The sequence below is a fragment of the Sylvia atricapilla genome, chromosome 2 (assembly GCF_009819655.1).
Source record: "Sylvia atricapilla isolate bSylAtr1 chromosome 2, bSylAtr1.pri, whole genome shotgun sequence".
NCBI lineage: Eukaryota > Metazoa > Chordata > Aves > Passeriformes > Sylviidae > Sylvia > Sylvia atricapilla.
This window is the reverse complement of record NC_089141.1, coordinates 97503432-97524661: the sequence shown is the minus strand read 5'-3', so window position 1 is coordinate 97524661 and position 21230 is coordinate 97503432. Positions and strand designations below refer to the sequence as shown.

The following is a 21230-nucleotide window of genomic DNA, read 5'->3' as shown; positions in this document are numbered from 1 at the left end:
TCAGGCCACGCAGTTGGAAGGAACCTGGCAATTCAGCTGCAACCTCCTTATTACAGTGTTCATACAAATAGCAGCTCTGGGGGGGGTGTTTTGTTAACTCAGACCAGTTAAACAATGCACTTCAGTTAATTATGCTACTGCAAACTGTATTCAGGGATCACTGTAAATCCAGTGTATCCTATAGAAAGCTAGAAATGTATTGTCTATGTAACGCAGCTTCATACAGCTGCCCTCAGCAAAAATTGTTACTTTTCGGACATCATTCAATTTTTTTCTTGTAAAAGTATCTCTATCCCTATAATATCATGTGGATTTATATAAAAAGATAACTTGGGAATACTGGGAGAGTGTAGGCTAGTTAAGTTTGGTGGACCTAATGTATTCAACCTCCAATGAAAGTGCAAGTATCTCCTACTTTTCCAAAAGGCTTCATTGTCTTGAGTATTATCCTCTCTGGCTCCCAGAGTGTTGCCAGCATAGGTGGTGCTCCTGCCATTAGTAAAGTTGAAACATGGTGAGCTCTGGATGAGCAGCTGAATTGCAATGGATCACTTTAGACAGTGATTTTTTTGCTTTTTCCATTTCATAGGCTGTCTCATCGATCTTCTCTTGATCCTGTAAAGACAGGAGCACTCAGCCCACTTTCTGGGCTTTGAGTCCACACCAACAGATCTGTAGGTCACTGCAGATCACAGAGGGTGATGCTGTCTTGTACCACCTATAGATTTTTTGCTTAGCATGTCAATGCCTGGGCCTTTTATTCCCCTGTGGCTTTTACCAAGTGGAGGACATATATTCTTTTCCTCATAATTTGCTTTTTTGCTCATGACGTTTCTTTTGCTTTCTCTCTTCTGCTTAGGTTGCTTTGAATGTTGCATTAAGTGCCTAGGAGGAGTGCCATATGCTTCGCTCGTGGCAACCATTCTCTGCTTCTCGGGGGTCGCGTTGTTTTGTGGCTGCGGCCACGTGGCGCTCACGGGAACCGTGTCCATCCTCGAGCAGCACTTCTCCACGACTCCCACTGACCATGCTTTGCTGAGTGAAGTGTAAGTATGCCTCCCATCCCCGTTATTCATCATAGCCTCATGCTAAAGGAGCAGAGATGGATTCAAACCTCAGTCTCCGGCCCTGAGTATGAGGTTGCTTGTTTTTGTAACAGTATGTGGTCATTTACTGGTGTTCACATACAAAGAACCAAAGTGTGTATCCTGGTATGCCTGTTTATATTGGGACCAGTACTGTTTGATATCTTCATCAGTATCACAGACAGTGGAATTGAGTGCACCCCAAGATGCTTTGCAGATGACACCCAAGCTGAGTGGTGCACTTTGCTTACCTGAAAGGAAGGATGCCACCCAGAGGGACCTTGAAAGCCGTGAGGAGTGGGACTATGTGAACCTTATGATGTTCACCAGGGCAAGTGCAAGGTGCTGCACATAGGTCAGAGCAATGCCCAGTATCAGTACATGCTGACAGATGAAGGGAGAGCAACTCTGCCACGGAGGACCTGGGGGTGCTGGTGGATGAAAAACTGAACACGAGTTAGAAATGTGCACTTGCAGCCCAGGAAGCCAATTATATCCTGGGCTGCAACCAAAGCAGTGTGACCAGCAAGATGAGGGAGGTGTTTCAGCCCCTCTAGTCTGGTGAGACCCCATCTGGAGTGCTGCATCCAGGTCTGGGTGTGCTCAGCACAGGAAAGACATGGACCTGTTGGAGTGACTCCAAAGGAGGCCACCAAGACGATTAGAGGGTTGGAGCACCTCTTCTGTGAAGGCAGGCTGGGAGTCGGGGCTGTTCAGCCTGGAGAAGAGAAGGCTCTGGGGGGACTTTACAGCAGCCTTCTAACACCTAAAGGGACCTACAAGAGAGCTGAAGAGTGACTTGTACCAGGGCCTTTGTAACAGAACAAGAGGTAACAATTCTTTTTTAAGACTAGATTTAGTTTTTGTTGATGACATAAAGTTGGAAGGGATGTCAGGAATAATAGGGAAGCATGGTTCTGTCCATCCCTCTTCCAGAGACAGACTTTCCAAAGACCAGTCCAAAGCTGGACTGGTACATGAGAAAAAATAGAGAACAAACTGGAAAGATCTGCAAATGTAGCCTTTACACATAACCACTGGTGAAATATTTGGATCTTTTATGTTTCCAAGGCTTCTCTGTGAGGCCAGAGGAAGGCCTGGAGTGCTGCCTTGGGTCCCATGTCCGGCAGCCAGCCTAGCTGTGTGTGGCTGTGATGAGGGGCCCCTGTGATGAGCACAGTGGCGTTGGCACATGCAGGAGTGCAGGGGCAGCAAGCCAGGCAGGTGATCTTTGAGGAGTCGGGTATCAGGGCTCTATGCAGCACACTTAATTCTTTCTTTTTAATGTCTGTTGTCACTGACTCCCTATATATGCTTGCAGGCACAGAGCTGCCAGTTTGCTGCATGCCCTATGAGCACTGGTGCTGGTCCCACAGCACCATTTCAGGGCTTCCCTTGTCCACAGGACCCTCTGTACCCTGACCTGCTCTAGAACTGCTCCCCATTGGGGTTCCCCTTCCAGCACTGCCCACTCTCAGTCCCTGGCTGTGGTTGGCAATGTGTCCCCAGCTCCAGAGTATGAGCCCTGCAGTGAGACACAACATTTAGTGAGAAAATGTAAGCAGCTGTTCTTCAGCAAATGGGTAACAAAACACCCTGTGCTTGCATCAGTCTCCATTTGAGCAAAACAGAAGAAATTGCAAAAGCAGCAGTCACAGGCAGCAAGTTTTATGTTTAGGAGAGTTGTTGACAATGTTTCTTGTCATGTCAGCACCAGCAGCTGGGGAAATGAGTAATTCCTACCAAAGCAGCTCAGGGCTCAGCTCTGTGGAGCCAAGGGGGTGGCAAGGGAGAGGAGGTGTTAGAAAGGGGCAAATTTAAGATTACAGCAACATAAAAAGGAAAAAAAGAGACAAATAGATTAGTAAGACATCCTATAAGATAGACATTTTTAACCACTTTTCCTATTACTAATTTCTGGTAGTATGCATTGAATCTCTCCTGGACTGTTAATGATAGTGAAATTATTTCTTCTATACTCTTTCAAATCCTGAGTTAATTTTTTTGTTCTTTACAGCATAGGTGCAACAGATTGATCCAGTTATTTTAAATCAGTTTGGAAAACAAAGATAACACTTTCCACATAAATTTTTAAATGAGCAATATCCTATTTTGATACAAGGGTAACATTTAACTATAAATCATAGTCATCAATTTGCTTTTTAAGCTAAAACATTCAGATGCTCTTTGGAAATCTATGCCAGCAGCTACTTAGTGGAGAGTGGCAAGAACCAGAAAAAATATCTTGAGCAAAGCATACTTATCCTCAGAAAACTGGTAGTGTAGATGTATAAAATTAACCTCTTGGTTCTGTGAGTAGCGTCATCCAAAATAACCACCCCAACAATCAAATTCCTTTTAAGAAGTTCTGGGGAAATTGTGCTAATAACAAAATATGACTTTTGAAGACCAGAAGTGTTGTATGGAAGATCTGACTTTCTGGTCCTCCAGAACAATTAGCTTTAGATACAGAATCTGATTGATAATATTTACAAATTATTCTAGCTAAAGGAAAAATACTGTTAAGAGTGTCATTACAGATGGTAGCTTTTTAAGAAATCAAGAACTTTCTCAAATAACATCTGAGGGAAGTGCTTATATGTGCCCTGAGATGGTCTTCTTCTGAGTGGTTCCAGAGTACCTAAAATGGAAGCATTTCCTAAATAACTCTTCCCTTTTTAGAAAAAAAACCAAAAAAACATTTTGATGCGCTCAACACTTCTGTGACTTAAAGCATTGAATCTATCAGCTCACTTGAAACTGCCCTTCTAGGCTGTAGAGCAGCCACAGGAGAAGTCACTGCATGTTTGCTGAGTTTTGTATAAGACAAATATTGCTGAATTCAGAAATTTTTGCAAACTTAAGTTAATTGGATTTCACAGGTGGAGATGGTGAATTTCAGGGACTGCTTCTTTTTCCTAAGGCAAAGGAATGACCACAGAGCCTGGTAGTTCAGTCAGGGGTTCAGCTCCAGGCTTTGCCACTTCAAAGCCCTGCACTGTTCCTGTCAGCCATTCCCAAGTTATGCATCAGGAGCAGTAAGAGGAAAAAGAAAACCTCCATAGTTGAGGTGTGACATTGCAGCTTTAACGTGGTGAACTAACAGCAGTCAGTGTAGGGACTGCAGCAGCAGCAGGGGATGCTCAGGTGGGTGCAGGACTAATGCACATCAGGATTGCTTACCTGGGAAGGGGGCACAATTGTAACAGTGTTTTCCTGCAGTCTGCTTGCTTAAAATACTAAGGGGCCTTGAACTTTGTTTCTTGGAGTTGTCTCTCATTTATTATAATTTGAGAGGACTGACTTTGTTTTCATAGGACTGAAATCTAATTATATAATTTCTTTCTTTTCCATTTTAGAATACAACTAATGCAGTATGTAATTTATGGCATTGCATCATTTTTCTTCTTATATGGGATAATCCTCTTGGCAGAAGGTTTTTATACAACGAGTGCTGTGAAGGAGCTGCATGGAGAGTTCAAAACAACAGCCTGTGGCCGCTGCATCAGTGGAATGGTGAGTGGGGTCAGAAATGGGAACAGCAGTCTTTGCTGCCTAAATCCTGTTGGGCTCAGTTTGACTCCTGGGTTTTGAATAACAGAATATTGCTGCCCTCTTTGTTTAACTCCTTGTGGATGATCAGGATCAATCCATGTCTTGGTTCTTCTTTGAACTTCAAGGGTGCTTAGTTAAATCAAAATGCTGCAGATGGGCGGGGTGGGGACTGCCATGGCCTCCCCTGTCTGAACCCACTGGTCTAAACTAAAATGAGGAGACTGCTATTTTTAAAACACTTGATTTTGAGTCAAAATGAAATTTATGCCTTTAAACATGGAACATTTGAGTGATGCTTAGCGCAGACTGTAAAATGGCTGTGGTTTGCAGAGCTATTTAAATATCAAACTGTAATGGCTCTGACTTCCATAGTCAATTGTGCTTGAGTGCCTGGATCCTTCAACACACAGTAATGAATGAATGGAGCTTCCCAACATCTTTGCACTTGAATCAAGTATTGATTTGCAGACGGCAAAAGGCAGACAGATAGAACAGAATAGCAAGGCTTTTTCACAAAGCTGAAATACTTAAAGCCCTAAAGTTACCAGCCATATTCTCTTCAGTATACTTCTATATGAGAACAAAATTGTAAGCAAAGTTCAACTAAAAATAAAACTTCAGATTCTCACCCACACTGTCCCCAAGGGCACACTCTGCAAGAACAGCCATAACTATATTTCTGAGAGAAGATTTCAAAGCTATTACTGAAAATCTGAATTCAAAGCTCGTAGTTATGGAGGAAGCTAAGCAGTATGACAGATCGCCCACGGGAAAGTGTGGGTGAAAAGAGAAGAGGCTTTTGATGTGATTGTTGCATTTTAATATACAGTCTATATCCTGAACTTAAAAAATATGTACTTTCAGCTGGTTAAATACAAAAGAGATGCATGTTTATTTTCATGAGAGTTAGCAATTTTCCACTGTGCTGTTGGGTACTTACTGAATTTTTCAAGAGCTAATAAAAAGAAGGCACTGATAATTTTCCAGTTAAGCAGCTATTTGCTCAGTTTTTTCCTAGCAAGTATGGTCTTCACCAAGGAGAAAAATTAGATCTAAAGCAGTGTTTTCAAAAGATCCAAAATAAAGTAGAAACATACATCTATGAATCTCATCAGTGCAGACAATTGCTTGTGCAGTTGAGTAGTTGCAGGCACATGATTGTCAGCTGCTTATACAAATACCAGTGTGACACATGGAAATAGGACAGAAAAAAGTGTTTTCATGTTTGTTCATATTTGTCGACACAATGAAGGAGAGAATTTACCAGCTGAGGAATGGCTTGGAGCCCTGGTAAGCTGCATTAATGTTTGGTGGTGACAGGAAAAGTGCCTGTATGCTGCTGCTGTGTGAAACCTTAGGGCTAAAACAAGGTTTGTGAGGAGATAAAATGTTTAACAGACTAGTGACTGCAGCTGGGTACAGGCAACAGGCTTTTGGACATACAGTGGTGAGCTTTTGCCATTCTGACCAAGAGTTCCTCTACTTCTTCTTTCATTACATTACTGAGCAAAGTCCTGAAAGGCAGTCCCATCTTGCATAAGGTTGTTACAGAAGACAGACTTTCATCTTCCCTAAATTATTTGTGTTGGCTCTGGTAATGCAGAATAGCCATTTCCCACAGTTATCACATTAAATGTGATAGTGAGTGTGTTTCTTCCTGGTTATTTTAGGATTTAAAGGCTTTGTGCACTTCCTCTCATGCACACTTCCACATACACATAGGCAAACTCATGTTTTACTTGTAGTGTATCTAGAGAAATCCTTTAACCTGGTCCACTTGGTCCTTCCCAAAACCAAAGAGAGGATTTTCAATTCTCACACAAAACATACAGGTCTGGTATATGGTGCTGTCTAATATGAAATAGGGTATTCCAGTTGAGTTATCTATAAATTAAAATCTAACTGGGGTTTTATGGGCCATAGTTGTGCAAGAACCTCCCAACAAATCACCTCCCTTGACTGAAACTGAACTATTGTTCAGCTTTTGCTCTAACACTTGCAAGGTTACTCTGGAAAAATCCTGTGGGGATGTAAACTTCCACCACTGCAGCATTAGTTCAGTCCCTTGGTTCTGAGTCAGGCTGAGAATCCTCTCCCCTGAGAGCCTTTCCCATCCTTGCTGTTGTCCTCTGGTGCACAAATTCTCATAGTAGGGCACCAGTGCTTTACTGGCAGCAAAATCTTTCCAGTCCACCTACAGCTGAGAGAGAACAGCCACAGCTAACAGTGAAAAGAGAGCGCAGGAGATGTAACAGCATTCCCCCGCCTTCCAAGTGGGATCCAAATCCTGGTCTCACCAGGAGGAGGGAGATAGGAACTGATGCCAGAGCTACTGTTTCACCATAACACTTAGAAGAGGAGGGAAAATGGAAAGGGCTTAGTAGGAGGAGGAAGCTGAAGATTTTCAAAGCAATCAGTGCCACATCTTTTCATCTAACCAAAGAAAATGCACATAATGTAGTTTGGTTTTTTTTAAAGAGCAAACCCAAACCAGCAAATTTTAGTAAATAAATCCATGATTCTCTAAGGTGAAGTAATTAATCTGCTGCTTGGCAACGTGTATTAGACCTATTGAAACCTTCTGATCTGCTGTTAAGAGTCATGGTATGTTTGAAAAAATAGGTATTTTCAAATGTTACATTTCAAATTGATTTCAATACATCAGGGAGTGGGGGAGCTTTGTGAGCATTGATTCACTGTGTGGTTTTGATTTGCAAGTTGTATAGAAATGCTAGTATGTTATAGTTAATTTAAAAAAAACCCTTAAATTGATTTTTGTTGGAATTTATTGGTTTTAGCCTACAACCAGCATCCCTGCTTAGCTGAGAATCTTGAGAAATCAATGGGACACTCTTTTATGAGGGAAATCTGTTTACTCAAGCAGGCTGATGAAAAAGGAAATATCTGAATTACTTTCTCTGTAGCACTTAAACTACCAAAATTTTAAGCAATGAGAATATGATTTTGTGTGCTTGATAATCAAATGTTTTCTTACCTGAATTCTTGAAAGTATGCTTAAGATTATTTTGAAGCATCTTTAAGAAAAATCTAAGTAGTCTTTTCAAAGAATGAACACAGTGTTTGTGTTTTCTCTGCCCAGTTTGTTTTCCTCACCTATGTGCTTGGAGTGGCCTGGCTCGGGGTCTTTGGCTTCTCTGCTGTGCCTGTCTTCATGTTCTATAACATATGGTCAACTTGTGAAGTCATCAAATCTTATCAGGCCAATGTGACAGTTCCAGGGGACCAGATCTGTGTGGACATCAGGCAATACGGTACTCGTTTTAATCCTGATTAAATGCTTCATCCATTCCTCCTCTTCTGTAGTTTTGTCTCAGCCTTATCAGATGGATCAAATGCAAAAGCAGCTCCTATCTCTGAATGTGCTGTTACTTTTTCTAATTAATTCACATTACACTGATCTCTTTCCAGATGCAATCAATTTAACTGAACTGACAAGTCACTTATCTGAAATGATTTTGTAGTGGTTCCAATACTGTAATATTAGGTTTGAAAATAGATCAGCCTCAAAATAAACTGCTTGGAAACAGTGCTGAGAAATAGATAACCAGATTGTGTGGGGTTTGAACCCATATGCATATATTCTGTTCTTTCAGAAAGCTGTTTTACATTTAAAGATGAAGTAAATGTCTGAACATTACTCTGACAATTACTTCTAGCTCAAAATCCAAAAATCTGCAATTAAAGGTCTGCCATAACTAATAATGAATTATTACCGCTTTCTGATGACACAGAAATCTGAGGGAGCTGGGACAATAACTTAAAATCAGGTCAGGCTTTTCATTTTTTAAGTTGAGCTTTTCCTGAAGTTAATCTTTTCAGCTTCCCTTGTGCAGAAGATCTTTTGTCACCATTAATTTTGGCTTCATTCTAGCTAGCATTTTCTAGGAATGTTTCTTTCTTTGGACTAAGTCATTCAAAGCTGAGAAAATGGATTCAAAGTTGAAAAAGTAAGAAAGCTTGGCTTTGCTCTCCTGTCCAGGTAAGTGCAGTAGAAGAAAAGATGTACTAATTTTAAAAGCAAGTCTTCAAATCAGTTAAACATATACATTATATTTTAGCAGCTCACAGCAAGAGGCTGGGAAGATATTTTCTTCAGCAGCAAAGCCTAGGAGTGCAGAGATGTGCTCTTCCACCTTCCTGTTTCTCCTGGTTGTTTGCAGCTGTATTAGTGCTATATAGGGCTGTGCTGTTCTGATCAGTAAAACCATTTGTGTTTCAGTGTGTGATGGGAGAGAGCAGCTCCCTGACAGACAACGTGTCACTGAACTCTCCTCACCTTTTTGGGTAGAAGCAGTAGCTAAAAGGCTGGAATTGTATGTAGCAGTTGCAGAGAAGAAGCTGACTTGGAAGAAAATCCTATAAAATCTCTTTGAAAGCCATCCCATCCTGAGATAATTTCAATGACCTGCTGCTTATAGAGTTGCTAATTCCAACCAGCTGGGTTAAAATGCAAAGTTATATGGGGAAACAAACTGAGTTTCTCTTTATTCAAATAGGTTTTGCTTAAGCTTTACATCTGTTACAGGCCTAGAAGTGTATATTATTTTAAATCTCCTAGATTCTTTTGACTTTTCAGACTTTCAATCATGTAAGAAAAGTAATTGGAAGTATATGAGGTGCAGCAGACTGAACTTTCTTGTAGCAGTGTTCACTTGATGCTTTTTATCTATTGGAACTAAACCAGAAAAAAATCCTGTAGTTCTTCCCTCTAGCTCTATGTTCACACTCTTCCACAGCAGTTTCTTGTTCAAATAGAACCTCATCTAGTAAGTGCTACCCTGAAAGGTGCCAAGTACCTCTGGGGTGCAGATTCTCTCTTCTGTGCTGAGTGGGGGAGTAGGCAGAGTGTGCAACTGGACCCAAAGTGCAAAAACCCAACCAACTGCTTGGCTGCCAGATGGGAAAACCACATGTGAGAACATGCCTTAGCAGCAGCCCTCAGTGTGAGAAGAAAGCATAACCTGAGGGAGTTGTTTGAATCCCTGCTGCCAACTCCCAGCTGTACTGGTCAACACATGGATGCCCAGAATGGCACCACAACTGGCAAGTGGGTGAAAAAGATGAGAAAAATAGAAAGTGTGTGTTGATCGCTAAAATTAGTGGTTTCTTTTCTGTGGTATTTCAGGTATCATCCCTTGGAATGCTGTCCCTGGCAGAGCCTGTGGCCCAATTTTAGAGAACATCTGCAACACAAATGAGGTAAAGAAATGTAACCTGTGTGCAGCTTTTGCTTACAAGTCACTTGGGCACCATGTAATAAATACTTGATGAAAGTTTTTGGAGAGAAGTCATGCCAGTAGCATAAAGAGATTGCTTTAACTGTAACACTGAAGTAATTGTTACACCATAAAAAAAATTATTTTCACAACATTTTTATTTTCTAAAGCTTTGCTACCATGCTACAATGGTTTTATTATCCTTATTCTCTAGAAAACTTAAAAAGTATTTTATACTATTCCTAATTAATTACTTCAATGTTTTTAACATCTTTTTTTCTCTAGTTCTACATGTCTTATCACCTGTTCATTGTGGCTTGTGCTGGAGCTGGTGCCACTGTCATAGCATTGGTGGGTAGTATTTTTTGTTGGTTTATAATTTAAAATGTTCATTTTAGGCTTAAGATGCTTTAAGATTAAATTCTGTATATATTAAAAGTAGTGATACTAGACATGAGGGAGGGTGAGCTGTAATCACCATTATTTGCTGCTATGATTTCATCACCACAAGTCAGCAGGTCCCCAACTTTTGCTTTAGGAAGTCATTTTAACCCGCCTTCCCCTTACTTAGGAAAAAAATTATTTGCATGTCCTTTCAAAATCCTACTTCTGTCCACTATTTCTGCTTTTATTTCCACTATTTATTTTCATTTTTGTAGTTTATTTGATCAGCTGCTTGTTTGGTTTCCTTTGCCTGGAGCCAGGCAGATTGACTGGTCCAACCCTGCAGTGCCCGTTCCAGGTAGCGGCGGGGGAAAGGGACATTAACGATTATTTGCTCCTAATGTCTAACGCTTCCTTTAGTGGCCAGCTTCTAACCTTGTGCCAGCCTGGTGCAATACTCACAACTGGCTGACCAGATAGCCTTAGGGTTTGTACTAGGTTATCCTCCCCAGAGAATTGGCAGGTTATTTATTTGCATCTTCACCCTGGAAGGAGCTCAGAGTAACGTCTGTTGTAAAAGTATCGAGAGTTGCCCAAGTGGGCTTGAGCCGTCACCTTGTTGTATCTTACTCTCCTGTATTTTGTTCTCTTCCACCAGCTGATCTACATGATGGCTACTACATATAACTATGCTGTTTTGAAGTTTAAGAGTCGGGAAGATTGCTGCACTAAATTCTAAATTGTATAAGCCCAGTAAAAAGCTGCATTGCGTAGCTTGAAATACCACTGACACCCTAGACTAAAAGTCTAGCTTTCTGAATTTTGTTACAGTAATTGTAAATAGCTTCAGTAAGCATCGTTTAGCTTATCAGATTAATGAAATGACTTCTTGTATATGAACTATGATGTGGATGAGATCTGGCTATTTTTTCATGTTGAGAGGATTCAGTTACTGTAGGAGTGTTTATAAAGCATCCTTCTGAAAAAGGGATGTTTTAATTTCAGCCCTCCACTTGATTTCTAATAGTCATCTCAAACAAATACTGGAACAGTTCAGGGTCAGATGCATTAATTTATTCTTCACTATGAACACCAAATACAAATACCCTCAAGCACACAAAATATATATGGTGTGAAAGAAAAGGAACAGTAAAGTAGTGCCAGTCTATGTTGGCAGAGATCAGAAGCCCAGGTATTATGAATTAATTTCCTTGTATTTCTTAAGTGATTCCATGAATGATGACATCAATTATTTTCTTTCTCTTAAGTAAGTGCCAAATGATACTCCTTCTCTAAGAAAATAAATCCTTGTTTTAGCTCTGCGTAAAACAATCACATTCTTTCTTCTGGACCCTGAACTAGTAAGAAACAGCATATAAACAGCTTCTGCTCTTGTATGGCTGCACTTTAGTAACTGATTTCTCAGTAGCCAGATCTCAAAAATGTAAGTATGACTGCACAGGAAGCAAAACCATGCATAGATCACAGGGACCTTTTTACAGTGTTGTGGGGGGAAAAAAAAAGGAGAAGTGAATCAATGTTTTCAGATGTAGATGTTTTTGCATGAAGTATGGGCAAAAGAAGTTGGCAAGAGACGAATGCACAAACTAGAAAAACAAATACATAATAATTTAAAAAAGAGAACCGTTTGCTATATACAATATAAAACTGTTCACCTGAGGTTGGACAATGGAAGTTTAAAATGTAGCTATAAAAATACAGGATTAAGACTTCTTAACCCAGAGATTGCATGCTTTTGCTTAGTTTTGGACTCATGTTTTGATGTTTAATTTTTGGATGTGTTAATGTAGCCTTGTTTGCGTAAATAAAACGGTTCACAGTTTCAGGTTTTTTTCCAGGGGGAGGGTGGAATTCTCATCTGCTTGTTGGGGGAAAAGACCTGCCGGGCTCTGGGGTTGGAAATGCATAAACACCACGACCTTAGAGAGCAGTTCTTCTGAGCACCTCGTAGTTTACAGATTCCGTATATTGCCACGTACAAAAACTGTTTTCCTGCTTCCCCCCATTCTGCATTTTAATTGACCCGTACAACTCTGTAGCTCATTTTAATATTGTTGTACTAACTTTCTCTAAATTGTAAATAACCAACTGAATTATTAGCATGCCAAATTCTAGAGACCTTTGAAAAATAGCCTCTGTGCTTGTTTTAATAACAGAATGCTTATTAACGTAGAATAACTATTTTTTTTTTGGTCGTTATTTTAAAGAGCGTCTAATTAATCTGACTAGCAGCTTGCTTTGCCTCTTGACATGCTCACTCGCCATCATGCTCACCCTTCTCTTCCAGATCCACTTCCTCATGATACTGTCTTCTAACTGGGCCTACTTAAAGGATGCAAGCAAAATGCAGGCCTACCAAGATATCAAAGCAAAAGAAGAGCAGGAGCTTCAGGATATCCAGTCTCGGTCAAAAGAGCAACTCAATTCTTACACATAAATGTTTGCCACAGTAATTCAACAGAAGAGTTCTGTAGCTCTGACAAATCAGCAAATAGCTGCTCTGCAGTACAGATGTGTGTCTAGCAAACAAAATTAGAGAGAAGTGTAAAAGCTTCACATTCCAGCTCCTGGAAAACTTTTTTAGGGAAATCTTCCCATGGGTAATCTTCCATCCTTCCTAACAGAGAATGGAGGGTTTATTCCAGGCATTTTAAAAGGCAACACTTTACAAAAAGTGACCAAATTATTCTTCTTTGAGACTCGGTATTTAATATTTGACTTGTTCTAGAGCATGACGCCCTGCACAGAAGGGTGGCAGGTGCCCCAGCCGAGCAGGCAGCAGATCTGTGCAGACCTCAGGCATGTGCACGGGGTGTGATTGAGCACCTCCCAAAGGAACCCGTGCCCAGCTGGGATTTCTGAGAGGAGCTCGTGTGTGTGTGATGGCACAGCTGCAGCACCTCCCAGGCTGCAGGGGGGCTGTTTGGGAACGCCTCACACCTGGGCCATGGGAGCAGCTCCACACCTGTGCCACACACTGCCACGGTGAAGCCATCATGTCCCTGTGCTCACCTGAGGGTCGAGCAGATCTCCCAAGTTCTAATCATTTTATTAACTATTTAATGGAATGTAGATCCCTGGATCTGGATAATGATCCCCTTCTTTGAAAATAAATGTCAGCTTTGCCTTAATATTTATTTTCTATAAATGTCTTAGCATTTATATAATGGCAGGAGACCATTATCCTACATTTTAAGTAAGTGAAAGTGTTACCTTATTAAAATGACACTGATCTGACTATTCCAAATGAGCGGATGAGAAAGTTTGCAGAGTTTTACACAAACAATAAAATTTGCAGCCATAAAAATAATACAGGATGTCCACCTTTCTCTATCTTGGTGCTTAGCAAATTTATAGTCAGTGCTTATATGTTTTCCTTTTTACAAATTAATTAGCACACTAAGAAAACGTGGTGTTCAGAAAAAAATACAACAAACAAACTGGTGCCATTTTAAAGTCATTTCCCATAGAAGTCTGCCTTCTAATTAATGTTTTTTTTTTCAGAAGCATTCAGTGATATCTTGAGTATTAGTGATGGTATATTTGGTGTTTGTTCTATATGATATATATATATATATATAAATGTTGGGGGGGGGAAAGTAAAAATACATCATTCATTTGAAAAAATTAAATATTCAAGTCATACCCCTGCTAAGCTGACGTGTGGTTTGGTAGTTTTGGTTGTTTGCTGAATATACATCAAAGGAAGCACAAATTCCTTGTAATCAGTATTAAGAGAAATGGCATTTTTGGGGGGTATTAACTTCAAATATAATTTCTTTTGTTAAGTATTGAAGTCTAATTTGACAGTTTCAAAAAAGGGGCAAAGTTGATTGATGTAGAGCAAATATGACAAAATAGCCTAGTGTATGTTCTTACCTGTTGCATGAAGGAGACATTTCTACAGCAATGCAGGTGATGTTCTAGCCCAGTGTTTGCATAAGGGTAATAATGGAGGCAGTGTCTTAAAGCCTAATTCTTTTCTAATTCAGTGTAGCTATTACTGGGAGTTTCTGAAGTTTTGTTTAAGTAGTCTAATATTTTTATGTAAAGAGCATTAAATTTTGCTATGTATAAATTTTTGTAACCTAACAGTGAATCAATATTTTCTATCAGTGCCAAGGGCTTCCTGTAGTTACATCCAAGTGTTAAAATAAATATTTGTAGATAATAGACAACACTTGTGTATGCTTATTTGAACCCAGACCTACAGCTACTCCATGGCAGTGCATCTCTAGGCTTTATGTCTCTATCTGAGGTAAAACACATCCTGTTCCAGAGCTCCCTGCCCTCCTGCGTGGGGCAGGGCTGCCCTGCAGGTGCAGCTGCTGCAGCAGCTGTGTGCAGCATGCAGTAGTGGTAGTTGTTCCAGGCCAGCATAATGCAACAAGCACTACCCTTTCCCAACATCCAACAGGAGCAGTCACTCTGTAATGGCCAGAGTGGCTGCAACAGCAAATTAAGAGCAGCATGCAAAATTAAGAGTAACCACCACATCACATTTTAGCTTCATTTCAAAAAGCAAAGTTTGCATCTGTCATGGTTTTGGTACGTTGTGTTTAAACATCCAGTCAATTCAAGACAGAACTTTGGTTTTTGCCCCTAAATTCTGTCAAACTTGGCTTCATGTTCTTGTAGTTAGATCAAGATGAGCAGCCTCAAATGCAGTGCAAGTTGTAATATATGCTGCCACCCAAAATTACTTCATTGATAAAAACTACTGTATTTTATACTGTAAATAAAGTTTAATGATCTTGCCTATCATCTACCTACAAAATACAAAGCTTAAATAAAGATGAGTTAAATAGCATTTTTATTTTAATCTCTCCATTCTGGGCTGGTTAATACCAATGAGGTGATGAGAGGGGTTATGAAAATGACTCCTGCCCCTGCCACACAGCAGAAGGGACACCTTAGTTTGAGTCTGTCACTCTGAACCTGTGTGAGCCAAGTGCCTCCACGGGACACCTTTAAAAGCAGGTGATGATGAGGGGATTTTTTGTTCCTTTTATCCACACTTTGAACCTTTTGGAAAAGGAGTTTGGGGGGTGGGGGTTGGATGAAGTTGATGAAGTTTAGAGGAATTCAGTGCCAACACAGATCTACCCAAACATATTGATCAGTTTCTGTTCCCTGCTTTGTTCTTTCTCTCACCCCACCCAAGGGCTTCCTCCTGGATTAGTAACAAATCAGGACTCCCTGTTTGAAGTCAATGACTGAAGCAATGAAACAGATCAAAATCAGCTTTATTAATTTATAATTACACAGCCTGCAGTGTTGGTGCCAAACACTTCTTACAGACACAAAGCTACTTTGAAAATATCTCTCATCATCATAATAATAATAAAAATTAAAAAATCAGTAGCTATTGTTCACCAGAAGCTTTCATCCACGTCTCCATGAGAAATGTCTGCAACACTATATTGATTATAGGAGGGAGGAAAAGAATGTGGTATGAGTCCAATGTAGTTTATATTAAATCCTAATACTCATTTTAAAACAGGAGTTGAGAGACTACCTTTGCTGCAATTCTCTTGCTGTTTCAGTGAACTGCTGGCAATAAAACCAGCCCTAAGGAGGAGCATTTGGGCCTTCAGTAGCTGAAAGCCATCACCTATATCTCAAAAGGCAGAACTATCTTCTGTAGTGCTCAGCCAGTGCAAACAACGCAACTGGTGCCAATTCGGGAGCAGCAGGATAGGGTCTGTTGTGTTTAACAACACAACTAATAGTGAACATTACTGTGGTTAAGGTGAGCCTTTATGGGGTTTTTTTCTACCTGCTCCACATTTTTTGTTTATTTTCAATTCTACATCTTTGAATAAACGTAAAAGACTTGGAGGACTGTTTGGTTTTTCTCTTGCAAGCAACTAAAACGTATCTGTATTTATCAATGCCTAGAGAGAACCAGAGGAAAAGCCTGGGTTATTGTAACTCAGTGCAGGCAGACAAAATCTCTGAATGTGAAACTGAATCTCTGAAAGTGTCTTAAAAGTCCACAATGCTACTGAAAAATTAAAGCTAGGAACAGATTGTGGTGAGGTGCAGCACAGGCAAACCTTCACGCAGGGTTTCAACACCCAAGAACAATCCCTCAAACACAGCTCTCTGGGAAGGAAGTTGGATGCTGTTCCTTTGCAGATAAAAAGCTGTGAGTGCCATAACTACTGGAACAGGACATTCAGTGATCTGAGCTCTCAGATGTGAGTTCCATACAGTGCTTAACGTGCATGTACAAGAATTGGAAAGATCCTCAATTTTTCTGACACAATTGCTTTTGATTAATAATTTATTTTGGTTTCTAAGGAGGCAGATGTCTGTTAACATAATAATTACTAAAACTATTATTAAATACTAAAACTATATATTAATCTAGAATTATTAATTATTTGTTAATATGGAGTACTAGAAGGGATTAATACATGAGCCTTACCTGTCATCATTTTCAGTAGATAGAAGTCCTTCTGAAGGTGACACTTCTTTTATTTCTTCTTCTTTTGAATCCTGGTAACCAAGAGGAAAAGACACTTTCTCTAACCAGTTCTAAAGTTGAAGTGACCTAATAACAGTATCTGTATTTTAAAGGCTCATAACCGAAAATCAACATTTTCTGAAGGACCGACCCTATTTCTACAAATGCTGCATTGGATCTAGAACAGTAACACTTTGGGATCATGTCTGAACAAAAGCATCCTACATTCCTTCACTGAAGTTCTGTCCACCCATACCTCTTCCTTTAAAAGTCCAATTTTCCATTTTGCCAGAATAAATTCTGTTGTGTTAGAGGAGCACAACCTGACATGTGTAGGTTCAAACTGTATTTAAATGCAGTTTAAGCTAAAAATGGAAGACATTTAAATACTGTCCTAGCACCTTAAAAACAAACTAACAAACGCCCCACTCAGAGGACACCAGCAACCCTTACAGAAGAAAGTTTTCAGTGTTTTTTCTTTTGGATCACATTTTTCCAATACAAATCCAAACACTCTACTCTTCAGGTTGTTTCATAAAGTTTATAAAAATGAAGAAAAAAAATGTGAAAATTGTTTTAATTCTAAGTATGCCTAGCAAGACACAAATTTGGTCATGATATTTTTGGGACTGTCACCCAAATAATCACCTTGTTTGCCGGTTCCTGCTCTCTGCTTTGCTGAATTATTCTCATGTATTTTTCTAATGGATTGGAAGGAGGATCTTTTACATTATTTTCAGCACCAGTGTTACTATGGTCAGATTTAACTCCCTCTTTATCTTCTATTTCTTCATCTGTTTTCATTGAGTCTTGGACATGCTTTAGGACACAAAAAATAAAATAAATACTGATTAGAAAAGTACATTCATACTATACACCTGCAATACATGCAGAATTTCATGTTAAACTCAGTAAAACACACTAGTCTAAACAGCATTAAACAGGACCTAAAAATCCAGAACGCTAAACATGGAGTGTTTAAGCTCAAAGGGATTTCAGCAAACTCAAGGTCTCCTTATACCCTCTGCTTCCCAGAGTACCCTGGACACCCTAACAGATGGACATCAACATGTTCTGGTGGTGTCCCACCTGCAGTGGCCACACCGCAGAGACAGCAAATGTTCAGCTTGCTCTAACAGCATGGTGACAGTGGCCATAAAACTGTAGCTTCCAGTTACATGAAGCAGGGAAGGAAAGGCATCTGTTTCCAGTGAAAAAGTCACTTGGCATAAGGAAACACCCTAGTGAGACTCTGTTTAATCACAAAAGTACATAAAATAACCTCTACTACTTTCACTTCATGGAATACAAATCTACCTTTAACCAAGTAACACATATAACAGTCCTAAAATGCAAGGCACTACAAAGCTGCATTACTGTCAGAAATTAATTAAATTACCTCCTCTTTGTTAAGCTTTTCCACTTCTTTTTGCTCGCTTTCCAAAGCTTCCTGTTGTTCTTTCTCTCTCCTTTCTTCTCCTGCTTTCCTTTCTTCTTCTAAGTTTGTCTCAACTTCTTTGTTCTGTTCTTCAGTCTGCCTTTGATCCAGCACCGCTGTGAAAAATTATTTCAACATTTGTAATTTGATTTATGTAGTTCAGTAATCACTACAAGAGCATCCAAATAAGTACCAGGTTCCTGTATAACGTTAACAGTAAATGAAAAACACCTGGATATATTGTTTGTACACACATTGAACTTATCCTTGGGTATGGGGTAATGTGTTTTCCCACCTCAAAACATTTTTCAGTCTGATAAATGACTCACCAAGAGTTAAGGAGTAGAGCCAAAGTATAGACCAGAGATTTGACAGATCTGTGCACTTCTTGTTCCTTTCACGGGCATTCTCATTAAACTTTTATTATCCCAAAGTCCACGTTACTATAGTCTTTCCCCCTCTGCAATGTGGTTGGATACAATTCTTTATACTTATAAAGCAAAGCATTTAAAACCCCTTGGAAAATAATTGCAGGACACACTGATGATGTGACCAGTGTATTTAAAAAGCTTAGATAGCTTTTTAGCTATCTAAGAAAGATAGCTAAGAACAGCATTAGATAGCAACGAGATGGGCAAACTAAGGACTGGGAATCATGAGAAGCTAGAAAGCTCTTCTCTAAATAAAAAGAACCATAATGTTTCCATCTAGAACAATTAGAAAAGCAGCATATGCTGACTATATATAATGAGATACTGTTCTCATCTAGCCAAAGAATTAAAACTGCATTGTGATAATACAGTTCACCAACAGAGCCAAGAATAAAAAAAATCCAGACAAGCAGTACATAAAATACTTCAAGATATTTAATGTCTCGTTCCTCATTCAAGAGCAGAAATTATATCTAATAATTAAAATTTAAAATTATTTTAATAATTAAGTTATCTTAATAATTGTTTGATATTTAATTATATTTAATAATTATCCTAAAGAAAAAATAATCATCTCACAAGAGGCTGGACAGAAGGTGGGATGGGTGGCAAAATGTTTATATTAAAAGCAAATTTAACTAAAACCAGGATGAAAAAAGTCATCCTCACCCAAAAAAGCAAAGGAAAACACTCCTTTCTCTTTATGACAGAAATGGCGCTTTCTTGAAAATTTTTAACCACACCAGCCTAAATACCTACAGACTCTTAAATATTTGTCTTTCTGTGTTACATGTTTGACACTTAAAAGGGTACTTTCTTTTGTGTCTGAGCTGAGAACTCACTGAAGTCCTGCAGTGAAGTGGCTGTTGCTGGCACAGGGGCTGTGACACAGTTTCCATCGACGATGTCCCCAGATGGATGCAAGACATCACTTTCACACTCCTCTGGAATGTCCCCCTGATCTGGAGAAAAAATTGGAACAATGGCTTCATTATTTTGTAATTGCAAAAGTGGAGCACAGCAATGGACACAGAGTGTGGGAATGGCTAAATTAGAACACAAAATATCAGCACTAATTGAGCATTTTCCCTTCAACTTGATGATCTCCCATAGGCTGTACTTGCTTCCTTAATTACAGAATTGTTAGTTTTGAAATTAGCTATTGGAACACATCTGTTTATAAAGCCAAAACTGAAGAAATATACAACAGAAACCCAAGATGTTTTCATTTCTTCACATAATCAAGATAGAAGTCACAGAAAAACTGTGTGTCCAAGTTCAGCTCATCGTTTTTATGCATATAAAAATAATCTTTAACTATTTGGTCACACACTCTTTAATGGGGTCCTTGTTATCTACAGTGCACAGGAGGGATGCTGCTAACTCAGATATTCTACATTATACTGTCTTCTCCCTGTGCAAGGTTGGCCCTGAATTCACAAAACCACAATTACTGTCCTTCCTTTTTGATCATTGCTATGATATTCAATTGGTTTTAAATTACTTATTTGCAAAGTATGCAGACTGCTATTATCTCGTTTGATGGGAGATATTAAAAAAGAGCTAAAACAAGATGTGGTCATTACCTCTAGATAGCCAACCTGAAACACACAGGACTATTCTCCCAAGCCCTTTGTGTAACATAGCACAGATGTCCTACATAACACTTTAGCTTTAGAAAACATCAGTTATTCATCCTTCATATACTATCAATGTATCAAGCATTTTTCTTTTTCACATCATAATACAACTGAAATACTTTGCATGAAAAAAAACAAGGCAACCAAACTTATCAGCCTCTCTCTCTCTGAATGGTTGGAATTTCTTTAAATTAAAACTCTCTTAAAGGAACTATAGATGAAAGCATAAGAGAAAATTTCTGTCAAGCTGTCATTCTAACTAAGTTAGGAAAATGTTTTCAGTTTCTTACAAAAGCAAGAAGAATTCCTACCAGCTTCACCTAGGAAAATAAATTCTCTATATGGAGTACTTGGTAAGACCAAAGTAATGGGCTATCACACTCAAAGAAAAATCTATTCTGTTTTGTTGTTTTCTCTCTAAATTATAAAGCTATCAACAACATTATTTCCATATGAGGCTCTAATAAGCATCAGGTGTTTTTGAATCATAAAAAAATTCCTTTCATAAATTTGTCCTGGTTAAATATTACTTCTAACTTCAAAATGACTGCTAACAACATAAACAAACAAAGAAACCTAAACCAAAATTATTAATAGTAAAAAACCAAATTAAATGCTCTGCAAAGGAGAAAAAAGGTAACTACACTTTCACTCCCTTTTTAAGGGTGGACAGTGAGAGATGTATTATTCCCTTAAGCTGAGCACATCACCTAAAAGCAATTGCTGCCAAGATAAGCTGCGGATCTTTTCTTTCTGGAACTCACTCACAGTAGGACTTAAAGACTTCCCTATTTTCTGGGATCTCCTTTAAGTCATTGGTTTTTTTACTGTTATCAACTTCATCCTTCACTATATCTTTTTCTATGTTTACTTCTTAGATTTTACTTTCTTATTCCCCTTTCCCTGCAATTTCTCCTGAGCTACCTCCTCCCCTTTTTTAGCCAGTCTGATTTCCTCCTATATATTG

The 21230-nt window shown here is 39.2% G+C and overlaps 2 protein-coding genes across 6 annotated transcripts in view; one reads left to right on the top strand and one right to left on the bottom strand.

Moving 5' to 3' along the window:
* The window catches only part of GPM6B (glycoprotein M6B), a 510804-nt gene that overhangs the window by 91269 nt on the left and 398305 nt on the right, over positions 1-21230 (top strand). For 3 of the 5 annotated variants that reach the window (XM_066313882.1, XM_066313879.1, XM_066313881.1), the window contains 6 exons: positions 860-1046; positions 4445-4601; positions 7741-7912; positions 9787-9860; positions 10163-10228; positions 12570-15092. In XM_066313882.1, coding sequence (XP_066169979.1) covers positions 860-1046; positions 4445-4601; positions 7741-7912; positions 9787-9860; positions 10163-10228; positions 12570-12719 — 806 coding nt within the window. In that variant the 3' untranslated portion in view covers positions 12720-15092. Of the gene's footprint in view, positions 1-859; positions 1047-4444; positions 4602-7740; positions 7913-9786; positions 9861-10162; positions 10229-10919; positions 12105-12569; positions 15093-21230 lie in introns of those variants that run through there. The other 2 variants (XR_010742997.1, XM_066313880.1) reach the window with 2 other exon arrangements.
* The window catches only part of OFD1 (OFD1 centriole and centriolar satellite protein), a 29761-nt gene continuing 24041 nt past the window's right edge, over positions 15511-21230 (bottom strand). Inside the window, exons 19-23 of the mRNA XM_066313875.1 lie at positions 19466-19585; positions 18154-18308; positions 17403-17573; positions 16716-16786; positions 15511-15700 (exon numbers count right to left, since the gene is read on the bottom strand). Coding sequence (XP_066169972.1) covers positions 15655-15700; positions 16716-16786; positions 17403-17573; positions 18154-18308; positions 19466-19585 — 563 coding nt within the window. The 3' untranslated portion in view covers positions 15511-15654. The remainder of the gene's footprint in view (positions 15701-16715; positions 16787-17402; positions 17574-18153; positions 18309-19465; positions 19586-21230) is intronic.